General features: G+C 41.8%; 1 protein-coding gene across 1 annotated transcript; it reads left to right on the top strand.

Moving 5' to 3' along the window:
• Positions 1–4,899: 4,899 nt before the first annotated feature.
• LOC124800801 lies at positions 4,900–13,582 on the top strand. The gene is made up of 2 exons (XM_047263024.1): positions 4,900–4,970; positions 11,858–13,582. Exons 1-2 carry the CDS (start codon positions 4,904–4,906, stop codon positions 13,009–13,011), a joined length of 1,221 nt encoding a protein of 406 aa, XP_047118980.1. The 5' UTR covers positions 4,900–4,903; the 3' UTR covers positions 13,012–13,582.
• The last annotated feature ends 544 nt before the right edge of the window (positions 13,583–14,126 follow it).

Raw genomic sequence — 14,126 nt, 5'->3', positions numbered from 1 at the left:
AAAACAAAAGATACACGAAGATTACATCATTACGTGTAATATCGTTTAGATCTGGTATTGTAGGGCTATGTAAGTAGTTTTGCTGAAAAATATGTGCATGGAAATGTAAAATTATAGAAGGATGTATTATAAATTCGTGATTATTATTTCACGGTGTTCGGTTCATTTTTAAAGTCGGTTTCTGTTCATTCCCACAACTTCCGTTACGCCAGCGACTACACTTATTTAAAATATTGTCATTATTTAAAACTATAAAAGTGTGAATGTCCCCCACAGGTCCCCCGACTGACAAAATTATCGAACATTTCCCGGCGAAAGGATTTGCTGCGCTTAGGGCTGAGGGGAAAACAATACAAAACTTAGTAAGCATTAAAGTTATACACTTTATTGCTAGTTACAGACCGCAACTTCTAGTTGTTCGATGAAAATCGTAGCATTTGGCAAAGTTCTGCTTTTACCACAACGGCACTCAAATTGTTTCTAGCGTGAGACCATAAGTGTTTCATTTGACTGAAGACTCTTTTCACACAGACATTGTTACATGAGGCCGCATTTTGTTGTAAAATTTTATTTTGGATACGAATCTCTTTCTACGAACTATGTTCATCAATTTTGCTTTGATGCTTTTTGATTATGCAGGACCTACATTCCATACATCCATATAACTGAAGATCTTAAAAGAAGAGTTTTCGCAGTTAAACCAGTTTTTAAGATAAACTTTGGCTCTTTGTTAGGCTACAAGAGCTTCATTCTTGAATCTGTTTCGCTCAATCTCATTTTGTTTTTTCATTTATTGACTAGCTTTTGCTCCAAAGAAACAACGTTCATACATGGGTCAATAACCTCTTTTAATTTAATCATAATATTATACTATTCTACAGGATGTAGTGTTTGGATAACAGAACTTCAATACGTTTCTGAAATAAATTTATTAAATAATGTACAAAATTAACGTAGGACTCTGGCACTCCACTTTTCTCACTAGTGACAAAAGATCAAATAAGCCTATGGCACTAATTACACCATCTTGGTAGAAATACATTTTGATCACTTTCCAGTCAAACGAATGTCTTTCCACAGTTGGCAGTAAAGTTGCCCACCTGACTGTTATATGGCGAAGAACGGCATTGATTAACAAAAGCAAAGTGTTCTTTAATCGCCTCCACCCTTTTAGCATTCAATGAAAATTCATCAAAGACCTTTAGCACGAGACTTTCAACATCCAAAGACAATAATTTCACACAGTATACCACTGTATTATGCGAGACATGACAACTGTAGTTAGCTTTAAGGATATTTCAGTTTATATTTTGCAACTTCTGAAACACGGAGCAGGTGTGACCATAACTGACCAAAGGACTGAGAGTAGTATATGCAACAACATTAATAAGCTCCAAACGCAATATTTCAAATGTTTTGATAGTAATATTCGTATCAGACTCTGATGTGTCATCCAGTTCTTCAAAAAATTGTAATAGGTAATTTGCTGTTCCATCTTCGTCATCACAGAAAGTTACTACAAGTGGGAAATATTTTCTATTCCATTTTTTGTAAGCATCAGTATGTACCCAAAATAGACTGTTTGGATCTTTTATTTTTGTACAGCTGTTTCTACAGAATATGGCGCCAAAACATTACTCGTGAGAGCCTCCAGCATTATTCCATCTAACTGCTCGTTCGAAGAGGACTGCCATTCTAGAGTACGGAATCTAATTTATTGCCACAGTGAAAGGAATTGAAATTGTGTCCGTGTTGTGCTGTGTCATAGGTCTGAGTGAGTTCAAGTGCAACATTTTCTTTCTTAAATCCCCAGAGGGTGAAACATGAAATTTAATAAATTAATAGGTTAAGTTACTTTTTATTTTAATGACAGATAAACGACCCAGAAAATACACAAAGCCGACTCAGTATTAATAAAAACATAATCTGGCAACCAAACCTCGATTACGTACGTCATCACTCTACTGAGTGCTCTCTAATCTCACTCAATAAGAACGTATTGCAATGGCGTGATTTCGTACGGCGTAGTTTGCCACTCTTTTATTTATACTAAAAATAAAATGAAAATCGTTTGTTTGCAGCTTTTTAGCATTCCTTAAGACAAGATTGAAGTACTAGTTTACATCAAATAAAATATATAGAAACTACAGAAATCTTGAAACCTGGCTTCGCAAGCGGGCCGATCTCTTCACTTAATAATCAGAGCAGGCAATAGATACCTACTTCCTGACTTTCAGTTAATATGCAGTAGAAGTAACAAAAAGGAGCAAAAACAACAATAAACAAAAGACCCACACAAAAGTACTTTCAAACCTGTAACTTTCGGTAACTGTTTGCTTCCGTGAAGCAAGAGATGAGCCATAAATCGACGCTATGTACAACAAGGAAGCCTTAACATTGGTGTATCATATTTTGCAGAAATGACAACCCTGCTCACCATTTTTTAGGTATACAAATCAATAAAATAGATAAATACAAATCTCTCTTTGGCTCCGTAAGGAGCAATAAAACTGTGTAACAGTCATTTCAATGATTGCCAGTTATTAATAACTACTGAAAACAATGTGACTGTCAGTTACCTTTCAATTCCTTTCTCTTGGCTTAAATAAGACTGCACTGGTGTCCGTTGCTTTTTCAGTTTTTCTTGGCAGTATTGTCACTTTGCATTACTGCCAAAATATTGTCTGCTGCAACCTTCCAGTTACGTTCACTATGAAAGTGGAAGCAACTGAGGTCAACTACGATACTTTGTATTTGAGTTTCCACCCCGGGTACGCATTCACTCACTAACCTCAGGCATAGGACGTAATTTAATATCCAACAAACATTCTGTTTTCGTTCACAGTTGCCTTGTGAATCATGCACTTCGTCGCCATAAGAAAATACAATAATTTTTTTGGATGGTGTGCACATGAAATTTGCTTCAACTCACGCCCACTAAGCAGTTACATTATCATACCCTTCACAAACTTAAAGTACTGCAAGCTGTATCAGCCGTTTCAGTTTGGTTTTTGACTTGATAGTCGCAATAATCAATACAGTTCAGATCCACGTAATACACAAAAACCTGATGCCGATCACTTGCGCTGTCCATTGTTTCAGTTGGCCTGTTAGGAACAGGGTCGGTATTTCCATCGTTTTTTCTTTCCTTTCACAGTTTACCTTACTTCTTCTGTATCACTGAGTATGTTTTCCGGAACAGAATGTTAACAAACCACTACTGGTTTTGAAAATGTATGGTATTTCCCAAAAAGTGTAGATGGTGTGTATAGAGATCATACAGTCATAGAAACTCTGAAGAAAAAAGTCAACGTCTACATCAGTCGTAAAGGCACCCATATATGGGTGTTTCCCGCTTGGGAAGCCAGGTTTCAATATTTCTGTAGTTTCTATATATTTTATTTGATGTAAACTAGTACTTCAATCTTGTCTTAAAAAATGCTAAAAAGCTGCACAAAAATTTTTTTCAATATCCTTGAGAACTGATGGTTACCCACTCAGTGAATAAATTTTCTCGGTCCAGATTCCAGACGCGACGTTGGAGAGGGGAAGAAGTGTTCGCTCTTGCCCCACACATATATAGATGTTTGCGCCAGTCACTTTGAGTTTGTAAATCTTGACAATTATGTGGGTAATGAATGGAATTTTTGCTCTCGTCTGTTACTAGAAAGTTTTACACAGCACAAATCGCTTTGACAATTTTTGGGTTTAAAATAATTTGCGTTCTTTGATAAAACGTGTATAAGTTCGGAAATTTGCAAACATGTTTTAAACACTCTATTTTGCGTTGTTTGAACCCTTAAAAAGGTTAGCACTTCATAAATATATATTTTAAGGGATCAAACAACGCAAAATCGAAGGTTTTAAGTACGTTTGAAAATTTTGGAACTTATATACACACTTTTTGAATACTAACGCAAATTCTTCAGCCCATAAATTTTCAGAGCGGTTTGTGCTCTCCAAAATATTTTAGTAACAGAGGAGAGTAGAAATTCCATTTATGCTCCACTTGGCACGTTTGATTCTCAAGATTTACGAACTCGAGGAGTATGGGTCAACCACACATGGATGGAAACATATATACAGCGGGAACTCACAAACATACATAACTGACCACAATCAGCCAAGGAAGTGCGAAATGAATTTACAGATTATTTTACCTCACGATATGGAGGACCGGAAAGGCGGAAGAGCCGCCATTAAATTTCAGATGATTTATTATGTAGCTGTAAACATAAATACATTTTTAATAATAAGCATTTTCGGTGAATATTAAATCTGCTTCACTTGTCCAGTTATCGTCTCTTTCCCTTGGTATGTAGGCGTGAAACATAAGTGTAATGGAATCAAATAAATCCCATTTAGTTCTATGCACATCATCTGCACCTTGTATAGTTTTCCGTTTCAACACTTTATCAGTTGCCCGAAGATACTAAGGAGCAAATTGTGAATTTTTTTTTACGTGTTTCCGGGTGTGTGGCTTAAAACTCCACAGCAATATTTTACAGTGTGTCCTGTTCTTAATCCTACTTCTGAAAACCACGCATTGTGTGTTTCACACAGTACAAGGAAACACTTGACCTTTCGATTAACCACTGCGTTTCTTCACTGGTCCACACGTGCTGCAGTACTGGAAGTACGTGGAGTCCACACAAAACTTCTCAAAGTGTCTCAAAAACTTGCAGCAACAGGGAACTAGGAACCGTTTTGTCTAACTTGCGAAAGCTGCTTCTACAATGTGACGAAATTTGGGGAAGTCAGCTTCCGTGAGTCCTTCCAAGTCCACTCAGCATCCAGATGTGGTTTCTTCAAGCCACTTGCGGAAATTTTACCCGATAGCAGACACGCGCCGCAATATAAGCGGGTGGCGACGGGTGGCCTCTTCAGTCCGAAGAACTCCACGATGACCGCCCTGCTGCTGCTGGCACTTCTCGCAATGGCTGGCCACGCCTCCACGCAGACCCACGCAGGTACAGTGCTGATCCCAACATTTTCCATTATCGTCCGTGTCTATATGCTATAAGTCCAAACTGGGAACCGAAGCTCAATGTAAACTTACTTTTGAAACACCAGTTTAGCTTACTCTTCCATTTTTTCTCCTGTCCATCTATTCCTCATTTACACCTACATTTGCGGTTGTACTCCTCAAGCTACATTATGGTGTACGGCGCTGGTACTTTGTGTACCATTAACTCTTCCGCATTCCTGTTGTAGTCGCAAATAGTAAGCGGGAAGAACGATTGTTAGCAAGCTTCCGTGTGAGTTTGGTTGCCTCTGACTCTATACTCAAGCCATTTTCGCGTGATATAGATAGCAAGTAGTAGTACGTAGGTTGACTCTTCTAAGAAACTATTGTTGTTGTTGTGGTCTTCAGTCCAGAGACTGGTTTGTTGCAGCTCTCCATTCTACTCAATCCTGTGCAAGCTTTTTCATCTCCCAGTACCTACTGCAACCTACATCCTTCTGAATCTGTTTACTGTATTCATCTCTTGGTCTCCCTCTACGATTTTTACCCTCTACGCTGCCCTCCAATACGAAATTGGTTATCTCTTGATGACTCAGATGATGTCCTACCAAGCGATCCCTTCTTCTAGTCAAGTAGTGCCACAAATTTCTCTTCTCCCCAATTCTATTCACTACCTCCTCATTAGTTATGTGATCTACTCATCTAATCCTCAGCATTCTTCTGTAGCACCACATTTCGAAAGCTTCACTTCCATACAATTACTCTCAGAAACGACTTCCTGACACTTAAATTTATACCCGATGTTAACAAATTTCTCTTCTTCAGAAATGCGTTCCTTGCCATTGCCAGTCTACATTTTATATCCTCTCTACTTCGACCATCATCAGTTATTTTTCTCCCCAAATAGCAAAACTCATCTACCACTTTAAGCGTCTCATTTCGTAATCTAATTCCCTCAGCAGACCTGCGTAGGATCGTTACTTGGTACGGGGACTGGCAGTTGATCCTCAACGTAAACAAATGTAAAGTATTGAGCATTATTATAAGGTTACAAGACTGCCTAACACGCGTTGGAAGCACTCACATCCTACCAATGTCTAGGAATATACGAAGCAGGTTAAAATGTAACAACCAAATGAAACTAATCTAGGTAAGGTAGATACCACACTGACCCATTGGGCTACATATGAGGAACTGTGGTTCCGCCAGGAAGGAAGTAATTTACTTGACTGACACTTCAATATTTCTCGACACTGTGGGACCCTGCACATGTACAGTATGATAGTCGATACAGAGAACACCTACAGAAGAGCAGTGCTTTTCGTAACAGATTCGTTTAACAATCGCAATTAATCGCGGAGATGTTCAACTCCAGCGGCTGTAACTAAAACAAAGCCTAGCATGGATTACTGTTGGAATTACGTGAGCGTAGTTTCTTGGCTAGAGCACAAATGTAAGGATGTAGAGGTATATATCACTAGGGGTAAGATAGGTACTGCCTACAGGAAAATTAAAGAGACCTTTGGAGAAAAGAGAGCCACTTGTATGAATATCAAGAGCTCAGATGGAAACCCAGAAGCAAAGAAAAGAAAGCAGAAAGGTGGAAGGAGTATATAAAGAGTCTATACAAGGGTGATGTACTTGAGGACAATATTATGGAAATGGAAGAAGATGTAGATGAAGATGAAATGAGAGATATGATACTGCGTGAAGAGTTTGACAGAGCACTGAAAGACCTAAGTCGAAACACGGCCCCGGGAGTAGACAAAATTCCATTAGAACTACAGGTAGTCGCGGAGAGCTAGCCCTGACAAAACTCTCCATCTGGTGAGCAAGATGTATGAGACAGGCGAAATATCCTCAGACTGCAAGAAGAATATAATACGAGGGCAGTTCAATAAGTAATGCAACACATTTTTTTTCTGAAACAGGGGTTGTTTTATTCAGCATTGAAATACACCAGGTTATTCCCCAATCTTTTAGCTACACAACACTATTTTTCAACGTAATCTCCATTCAATGCTACGGCCTTACGCCACCTTGAAATGAGGGCTTGTATGCCTGCACGGTACCATTCCACTGGTCGATGTCGGAGCCAACGTCGTACTGCATCAATAACTTCTTCATAATCTGCGTAGTGTCTCCCACGGATTGCGTCCTTCATTGGGCCAAACATATGGAAATCCGACGGTGCGAGATCGGGGCTGTAGGGTGCATGAGGAACAGTCCACTGAAGTTTTGTGAGCTCCTCTCGGGTGCGAAGACTTGTGTGAGGTCTTGCGTTGTCATGAAGAAGGAGAAGTTCGTTCAGATTTTTGTGCCTACGAACACGCTGAAGTCGTTTCTTCAATTTCTGAAGAGTAGCACAATACACTTCAGAGTTGATCGTTTGACCATGGGGAAGGACATCGAACAGAATAACCCCTTCAGCGTCCCAGAAGACTGTAACCATGACTTTACCGGCTGAGGGTATGGCTTTAAACTTTTTCTTGGTAGGGGAGTGGGTGTGGCGCCACTCCATTGATTGCCGTTTTGTTTCAGGTTCGAAGTGATGAACCCATGTTTCATCGCCTGTAACAATCTTTGACAAGAAATTGTCACCCTCAGCCACATGACGAGCAAGCAATTCCGCACAGATGGTTCTCCTTTGCTCTTTATGGTGTTCGGTTAGACAACGAGGGACCCAGCGGGAACAAACCTTTGAATATCCCAACTGGTGAACAATTGTGACAGCACTACCAACAGAGATGTCAAGTTGAGCACTGAGTTGTTTGATGGTGATCCGTCGATCATCTCGAACGAGTGTGTTCGCACGCTCCGCCATTGCAGGAGTCACAGCTGTGCACGGCCGGCCCGCACGCGGGAGATCAGACAGTCTTGCTTGACCTTGCGGCGATGATGACACACGCTTTGCCCAACGACTCACCGTGCTTTTGTCCACTGCCAGATCACCGTAGACATTCTGAAAGCGCCTATGAATATCTGAGATGCCCTGGTTTTCCGTCAAAAGAAACTCGATCACTGCCCGTTGATTGCAACGCACATCCGTTACAGACGCCATTTTAACAGCTCCGTACAGCGCTGCCACCTGTCGGAAGTCAATGAAACTATACGAGACGAAGCGGGAATGTTTGAAAATATTCCACAAGAAATTTCCGGTTTTTTCAACCAAAATTGGCTGATAAAAAAATTTGTTGCATTACTTATTGAACTGCCCTCGTAATTCCAATCCCAAAGAAAGCAGGTGTTGACAGATGTAAAATTACCGAACTATCAGTTTAATAAGTCACGGCTGCAAATTACTAACACAAATTCTATACAGACGAATGGAAAAGCTGGGAGAAGCCGACCTCGGGGAAGATCAGTTTGGATTCCGTAGAAATGTTGGAACACGTGAGGCAATACTGACCCTATGACTCATCTTAGAAGATGGATTAAGGAAAGGCAAACCAACGTTTCTAGCATTTTTAGACTTAGAGAAAGCTTTTGACAATGTTAACTGGAGTACTCTCTTTCAAATTCTGAAGGTGGCAGGGGTAAAATACAGGGATCGAAAGTCTATTTACAATTTGTACAGAAACCAGATGGCAGTTATAAGAGTCGAGGGACATGAAAGGGAAGCTGTGGTTGGGAAGAGAGTAAGACAGGGTTGTAGCCTATCCCCGATGTTATTCAATCTGTATATTGAGCAAGCAGTAAAGGAAACAAAAGAAAAATTCGGAGTAGGTATTAAAATCCACGATGAAGAAATAAAAACTTTGAGGCTCGCCGACGACATTGTAATTCTGTCAGAGACAGCAAAGGACTTGGAAGAGCAGTTGAACGGAATGGATAGTGTCTTGAAAGGAGGATGTAAGATGGACATCAACAAAAGCAAAACGAGGATAATGAAATGTTCGAATTAAATCAAGTGATGCTGAGGGAATTAGATTAGGAAATGAGACACTTGAAGTAGTAGAAGAGTTTTTCTATTTGGGGAACGAAATAACTGATGATCGTCGAAGTAGAGAGGATGTAAAACGTAGACTGTCTATGTCAAGGAAAGAATTTCTGAAGAAGAGAAATTTGTTAACATCGAGTATAGATTTAAGTGTCAGGAAGTCATCTGTGAAAGTATTTGTATGGAATGTAGCCATGTATGGAAGTGAAAAGAAGTACTACAGAAAAATGCTATAGATGGGTAGGTCACGTAACTGATGAGGAGGTACTGAATAGAACTGGGGAGAAGAGGAGTTTGTGGCACAACTTGACTAGAAGAAGGGATCGGTTGGTAGGACACGTTCTGGGGCAGCAAGGGGTCACTAATTTAGTACTGGAGGGAAGTGCGGAAGGTAACAATCGTAGATGGAGACCAAGAGATGAATACACAAAGCAGATTCAGAAGGATGTAGGTTGCGGTAGTTACTTGGAGATGAAGAGGCTTGCACAGGTTAGAGTAGCACGGAGAGTTGCATCCAACCAATCTCTCGACTGAAGACCACAACAACAACATCTCTGCATGAGGCTTGGGCAGTCTCATGTTTCGGGTTCGTCTCAAAATCTGCTGGCATTTGTGATTTATAAGTCACCACTGTGCAGGAAATATTTGTTTTCATCTACATCTACATTTATATTCCGCAAGCCACCCACCGGTGTGTGGCGGAGGACACTTTACGTGCCACTGTCATTACCTCCCTTCTCTGTTCCAGTCGCGTATGGTTCGCGGGAAGAACGACCGTCTGAAAGCCTCCGTGCGCGCTCGAATCTCCCTAATTTTAAATTCGCGATCTCCTCGGGATATATCAGTAGTGGGAAGCAATATATTCGATACCTCATCCAGAAACGCACCCTCTCGAAACCTGGCGAGCAAGCTACGCCGCGATGCAGAGCGCCTCTCTTGCAGTCTGCCACTTGAGTTTGCTAAACATCTCCGTAACGCTATCACGGTTACCAAATAACCCAGTGACGAAACGCGCCGCTCTTCTTTCTATCTTCTCTATCTCCTCCGTCAACCCGATCTGATATGGATCCCACACTGATGAGCAATACTCAAGTATAAGTCGAACGAGTGTTTTGTAAGCCACCTCCTATGTTGATGGACTACATTTTCTAAGGACTCTCCCAATGAATCTCAACCTGGTACCCGCCTTACCAACAATTAATTTTATATGATCATTCCACTTCAAATCGTTTCGCACGCATACTCCCAGATATTTTACAGAAGTAACTGCTACCAGTGTTTGTTCCGTTATCATATAATCATATGGTTCAAATGGCTCTGAGCACTATGGGACTTAACATCTATGGTCATCAGTCCCCTGGAACTTAGAACTACTTAAACCTAACTAACCTAAGGACATCACACAACACCCAGCCATCACGAGGCAGAGAAAATCCCTGACCCCGCCGGGAATCGAACCCGGGAACCCGGGCGTGGGAAGCGAGAACGCTACCGCACGACCACGAGATGCGGGCATATAATCATACAATGAAGGATCCTTCTTTCTATGTATTCGCAAACATTACATTTGTGTATGTTAAGGGTCAGTTGCCACTCCCTGCACCAAGTGCCTATCCGCTGCAGATCTTCCTGCATTTCGCTACAATTTTCTAATGCTTCAACTTCTCTGTATACTACGGCATCATCCGCGAAAAGCCGCATGGAACTTCCCACACTATCTACTAGGTCACTGATATATATTGTGAAAAGCATTGGTCCCATAACACTCCCCTGTGGCACGCCAGAGGTTACTTTAACGTCTGTGGACGTCTCTCCATTGAGAACAACATGCTGTGTTCTGTTTGCTAAAAACTCTTCAATCCAGCCACACAGCTGGTCTGATATTCCGTAGGCTCTTACTTTGTTTATCAGGCGACAGTGCGGAACTGTATCGAACGCCTTCCGGAAGTCAAGGAAAATAGCATCTACCTGGGAGCCTGTATCTAATATTTTCTGGGTGTCTGATTTCTTCCGAGGATGTTTTAGTTCACACGCCTCACTGCGCGAACTGTTGGTGCTTTGTATCTGCGCTCCATCGCAGTGTCTGCATGGGTCCCTACGTTATCTGGACGTTTTTCAATGTGTGTTATGTTCTTCACAAGGTGTCCTTTCTTAAGCGAGGCGAGGGCCTCCGCTGGACTATTCCACGCGAGTCTGCAGAATGCGTCTCTTGCGCTCACTCGATGTGGACCGACATTCCCTTCACGCTGGACTGCTGGCGCTGTGAATGTGGCCAGTAGCGGAGTTACCACAAGTGATTTAACGTCGCTGCTAACTGCGATTACGAAACTAACAGACCAGTTTACTCGTATATTCGTCCTATTACACTACAGTTTCGATGTTTGGTACCCTTGCGGTATTACAACTTTGTTGGCCAGCAGTGGATAACATTCTATTTGAAATCTGATTATATTTCACTCTCTCTTTAGTAGGTTAACTCGTTTTGTGATTATAGATGAAACGACAGCAAACCCTTGCTCTGACTCCAACAAAAATTTGAAGTAACTTAATTAATGAAACTTCCTGGCATATTAAAACCGTGTGCCGGACCGAGACTAGAACTCGGGACCTTTGCCTTTGGCGGGCAAGTGCTCTACCAACTGAGCTACCCAAGCACGACTCACGCACCGTCCTCACAGCTTTACTTCTGCCAGGCAAAGGTCCCGAGTTGGAGTCTCGGTCCGACACACAGTTTTAGTATGCCAGGAAGTTTCATATCGGTGCACACTCCGCTGCAGAGTGAAAATCTCATTCTGGAAACTTAATTAAGGTCGGTGATAAAATTTCAAACTGCGAATTACTGTGTGCAAATACTTCGACAGCATTGTACGAGTATATTGTAATCTTTTTGCAGCCCGTTGTGAAACTAATTTATCAGTGCAATTGAAATGACATTTCTATTCAAATTACAGGCTGTTCGGTGGACGTAAACAAATCCAAGATGCCCTACCCTCAGCCGCTACTGCTGAAGCCCGGCGGAAGCAAAGACGTGCACGGCTTCGTGACGCCGGACTCCTCGGGGAAGATCTTGCTCAGAAAGAACCAGCAGATCATCGTCGCGTGTCCCGACAGCGTCATCGAGGTCAGGAAACAGCGGCTGGCGACAGCCACCTGCTTCTCCGGCACCACCTTCACCATCGGCAGTACGGCCTACAACTTCAGTGATCTCGGATGCAAGTCCCAGCCGATGCCATCGGAGAGGAATCCGGATAGATCGTGCGGCAGCAGAAGTCAGTATCAGGAGATCCAGCTGGGCTTCCAGGTCGGCCCCGACTTCTACACGCTCATCGACGCCTGCTTCGACACTCGCTCCTACAGAACAGTGTACGACCACTTCACGATGGTCCGCGAAATACGGGGCAGCCAGACCCGTTTCCCCAGACCAAAAAAGTGGTTGAACGGCAGGTTCTTCGGCACTATTGACATGGACAAACAGTACGAAAGAGCCACGCAGATCGTGACGTTCGGCAAACTGCTGGGGGACCCTAAGCTGGGGTCCGAGTACATTTCTCGAAACACCGACTACTTCCTTTCCAAAGGACACCTCGCTGCTAAATCTGATTTCTCTCTCGGCGCGCAGGAGTACGCCACGTTCTTCTACATGAACGCTGCGCCGCAGTGGCAAACATTCAACGGTGGCAACTGGAACACCATGGAGGGAGATGTACGTTCCTATGCTGCAACAAACCGCGTCAAGCTGGAAATATACACGGGTACGCACGGCATCACAACGCTGCCCAACGTGAACAAAGTCGAGACGGATTTATATCTTTATACTAAAGGCAGAAACTACATCCCAGTACCGAAGCTCTTCTGGAAGATAGTGTACAGAGAGGATACTAAGAGAGCTGTTGTGTTCCTGGGTGTAAACAATCCGTACATTGAGAGGCCTGGATCTGACTACTACATCTGCAAAGACGTGTGCTCCAGGATCAGCTGGATAACCTGGACGACCAATGACCGGAGGGACAAAAAAAGGGGTTACTCGTACTGCTGCGAGTATGCGGACTTCAAGAACGCTGTGGCCGACGCACCCACCGTCAACGTTACCTCTCTCCTTACTTAACAGTCTCAACCGAAAAGCAGCTCGAATTATCTTCAGAAATCGCAAGGAAGCCACAGCAAACGAAAACCGTATTGGGAACTTCTGCGGGATCGAGCAAGGAATGTAAATACATCTGTAATTCTTTATTTCCTTTAGTTCACAGTTCTTCAACTTTTTTGATATTCATATTTCATTTGCAGCTTCTTTGTGCCTTCTTTGCACATATAAGTCTAAAGTTAAGAGATGATGGTGGCGTTTGGTTTACACATTCCGAGTCTCTGTCTGAAAGTTACAGTAAATCTATCCAGTACAAGCAATTTCATTCCATTTCTGAAATATTTATTTTACAGTAAGTACGATTATTAGGTGGCAACATGGGCATACTAGAAATTATGCAGCCATCAAATATGGAACATAATTAATTTCACACTTTCATACGATTTTACGTCATAGGCGTATAATTACAGGACAAGTGTAGAGTGGAAAAAGATAATGAATGTAAATAACAACAAAATCCAATGTAACATATTTCCTGACCTAAATATAATCTGTATGTATGCATTTCTGAAAAATAAAAGAAAAATCCACTGACGATGCCATAACTGTGGTGAAACATATTTGTGTGTAAAAACAATATTTTGTGCCCAGAACTTCAACATGAATGAAAACATATGGATTTTTTCAGTTTTAAATTTAAATCATTAAGTTATTCAAAGTACTTGCATTAGACGTCAGTCCTCGAGACTAAGCGTTTGTTCCGCGTACAGAACTAATTGTATAACGTCTTGGTAAGAGAAAATTCAGTGACATTTGAGACCGAATCATCCATTTACTCCCTCTCTTAGGGAAAGCGGTTGCAAGACGAAAGATTACGCGAGAATGTGCTATAAATGGAACAAGGAACAAATAGTGCGATTTTTTGCATGGAATTATTAAGCGCACAGGACTTCTTGAATAGGAGAGTTGACGCAGTCTTGTTAGATTTTTTTTGTATTTTACTCTTATGAAGCCAAAACGCATATACATATTACTACTGAACATCATCCTGAAAATCAACAGCGGTTACATACTCTGTAGCGTCCTGTGTGCTCAATTTAGTAAGTGGGCCATCAACAATTCGATCTACTTACTAAGGC

Source organism: Schistocerca piceifrons, chromosome 1 (genome assembly GCF_021461385.2).
Source record: "Schistocerca piceifrons isolate TAMUIC-IGC-003096 chromosome 1, iqSchPice1.1, whole genome shotgun sequence".
NCBI lineage: Eukaryota > Metazoa > Arthropoda > Insecta > Orthoptera > Acrididae > Schistocerca > Schistocerca piceifrons.
The sequence above is the reverse complement of the archived record's forward strand: the minus strand, read 5'-3'. Positions and strand labels throughout refer to the sequence as shown.

What these genes read in the sequence shown, in the direction of transcription:
- LOC124800801 (XM_047263024.1), top strand. Translation starts at nt 4,904, where the DNA reads ATGACCGCCCTGCTGCTGCTGGCACTTCTCGCAATGGCTGGCCACGCC. An exon ending in CTCCACGCAGACCCACGCAG is followed by an intron (nt 4,971 to 11,857) that starts GTACAGTGCTGA and finishes TTCAAATTACAG; the next exon opens with GCTGTTCGGTGGACGTAAAC.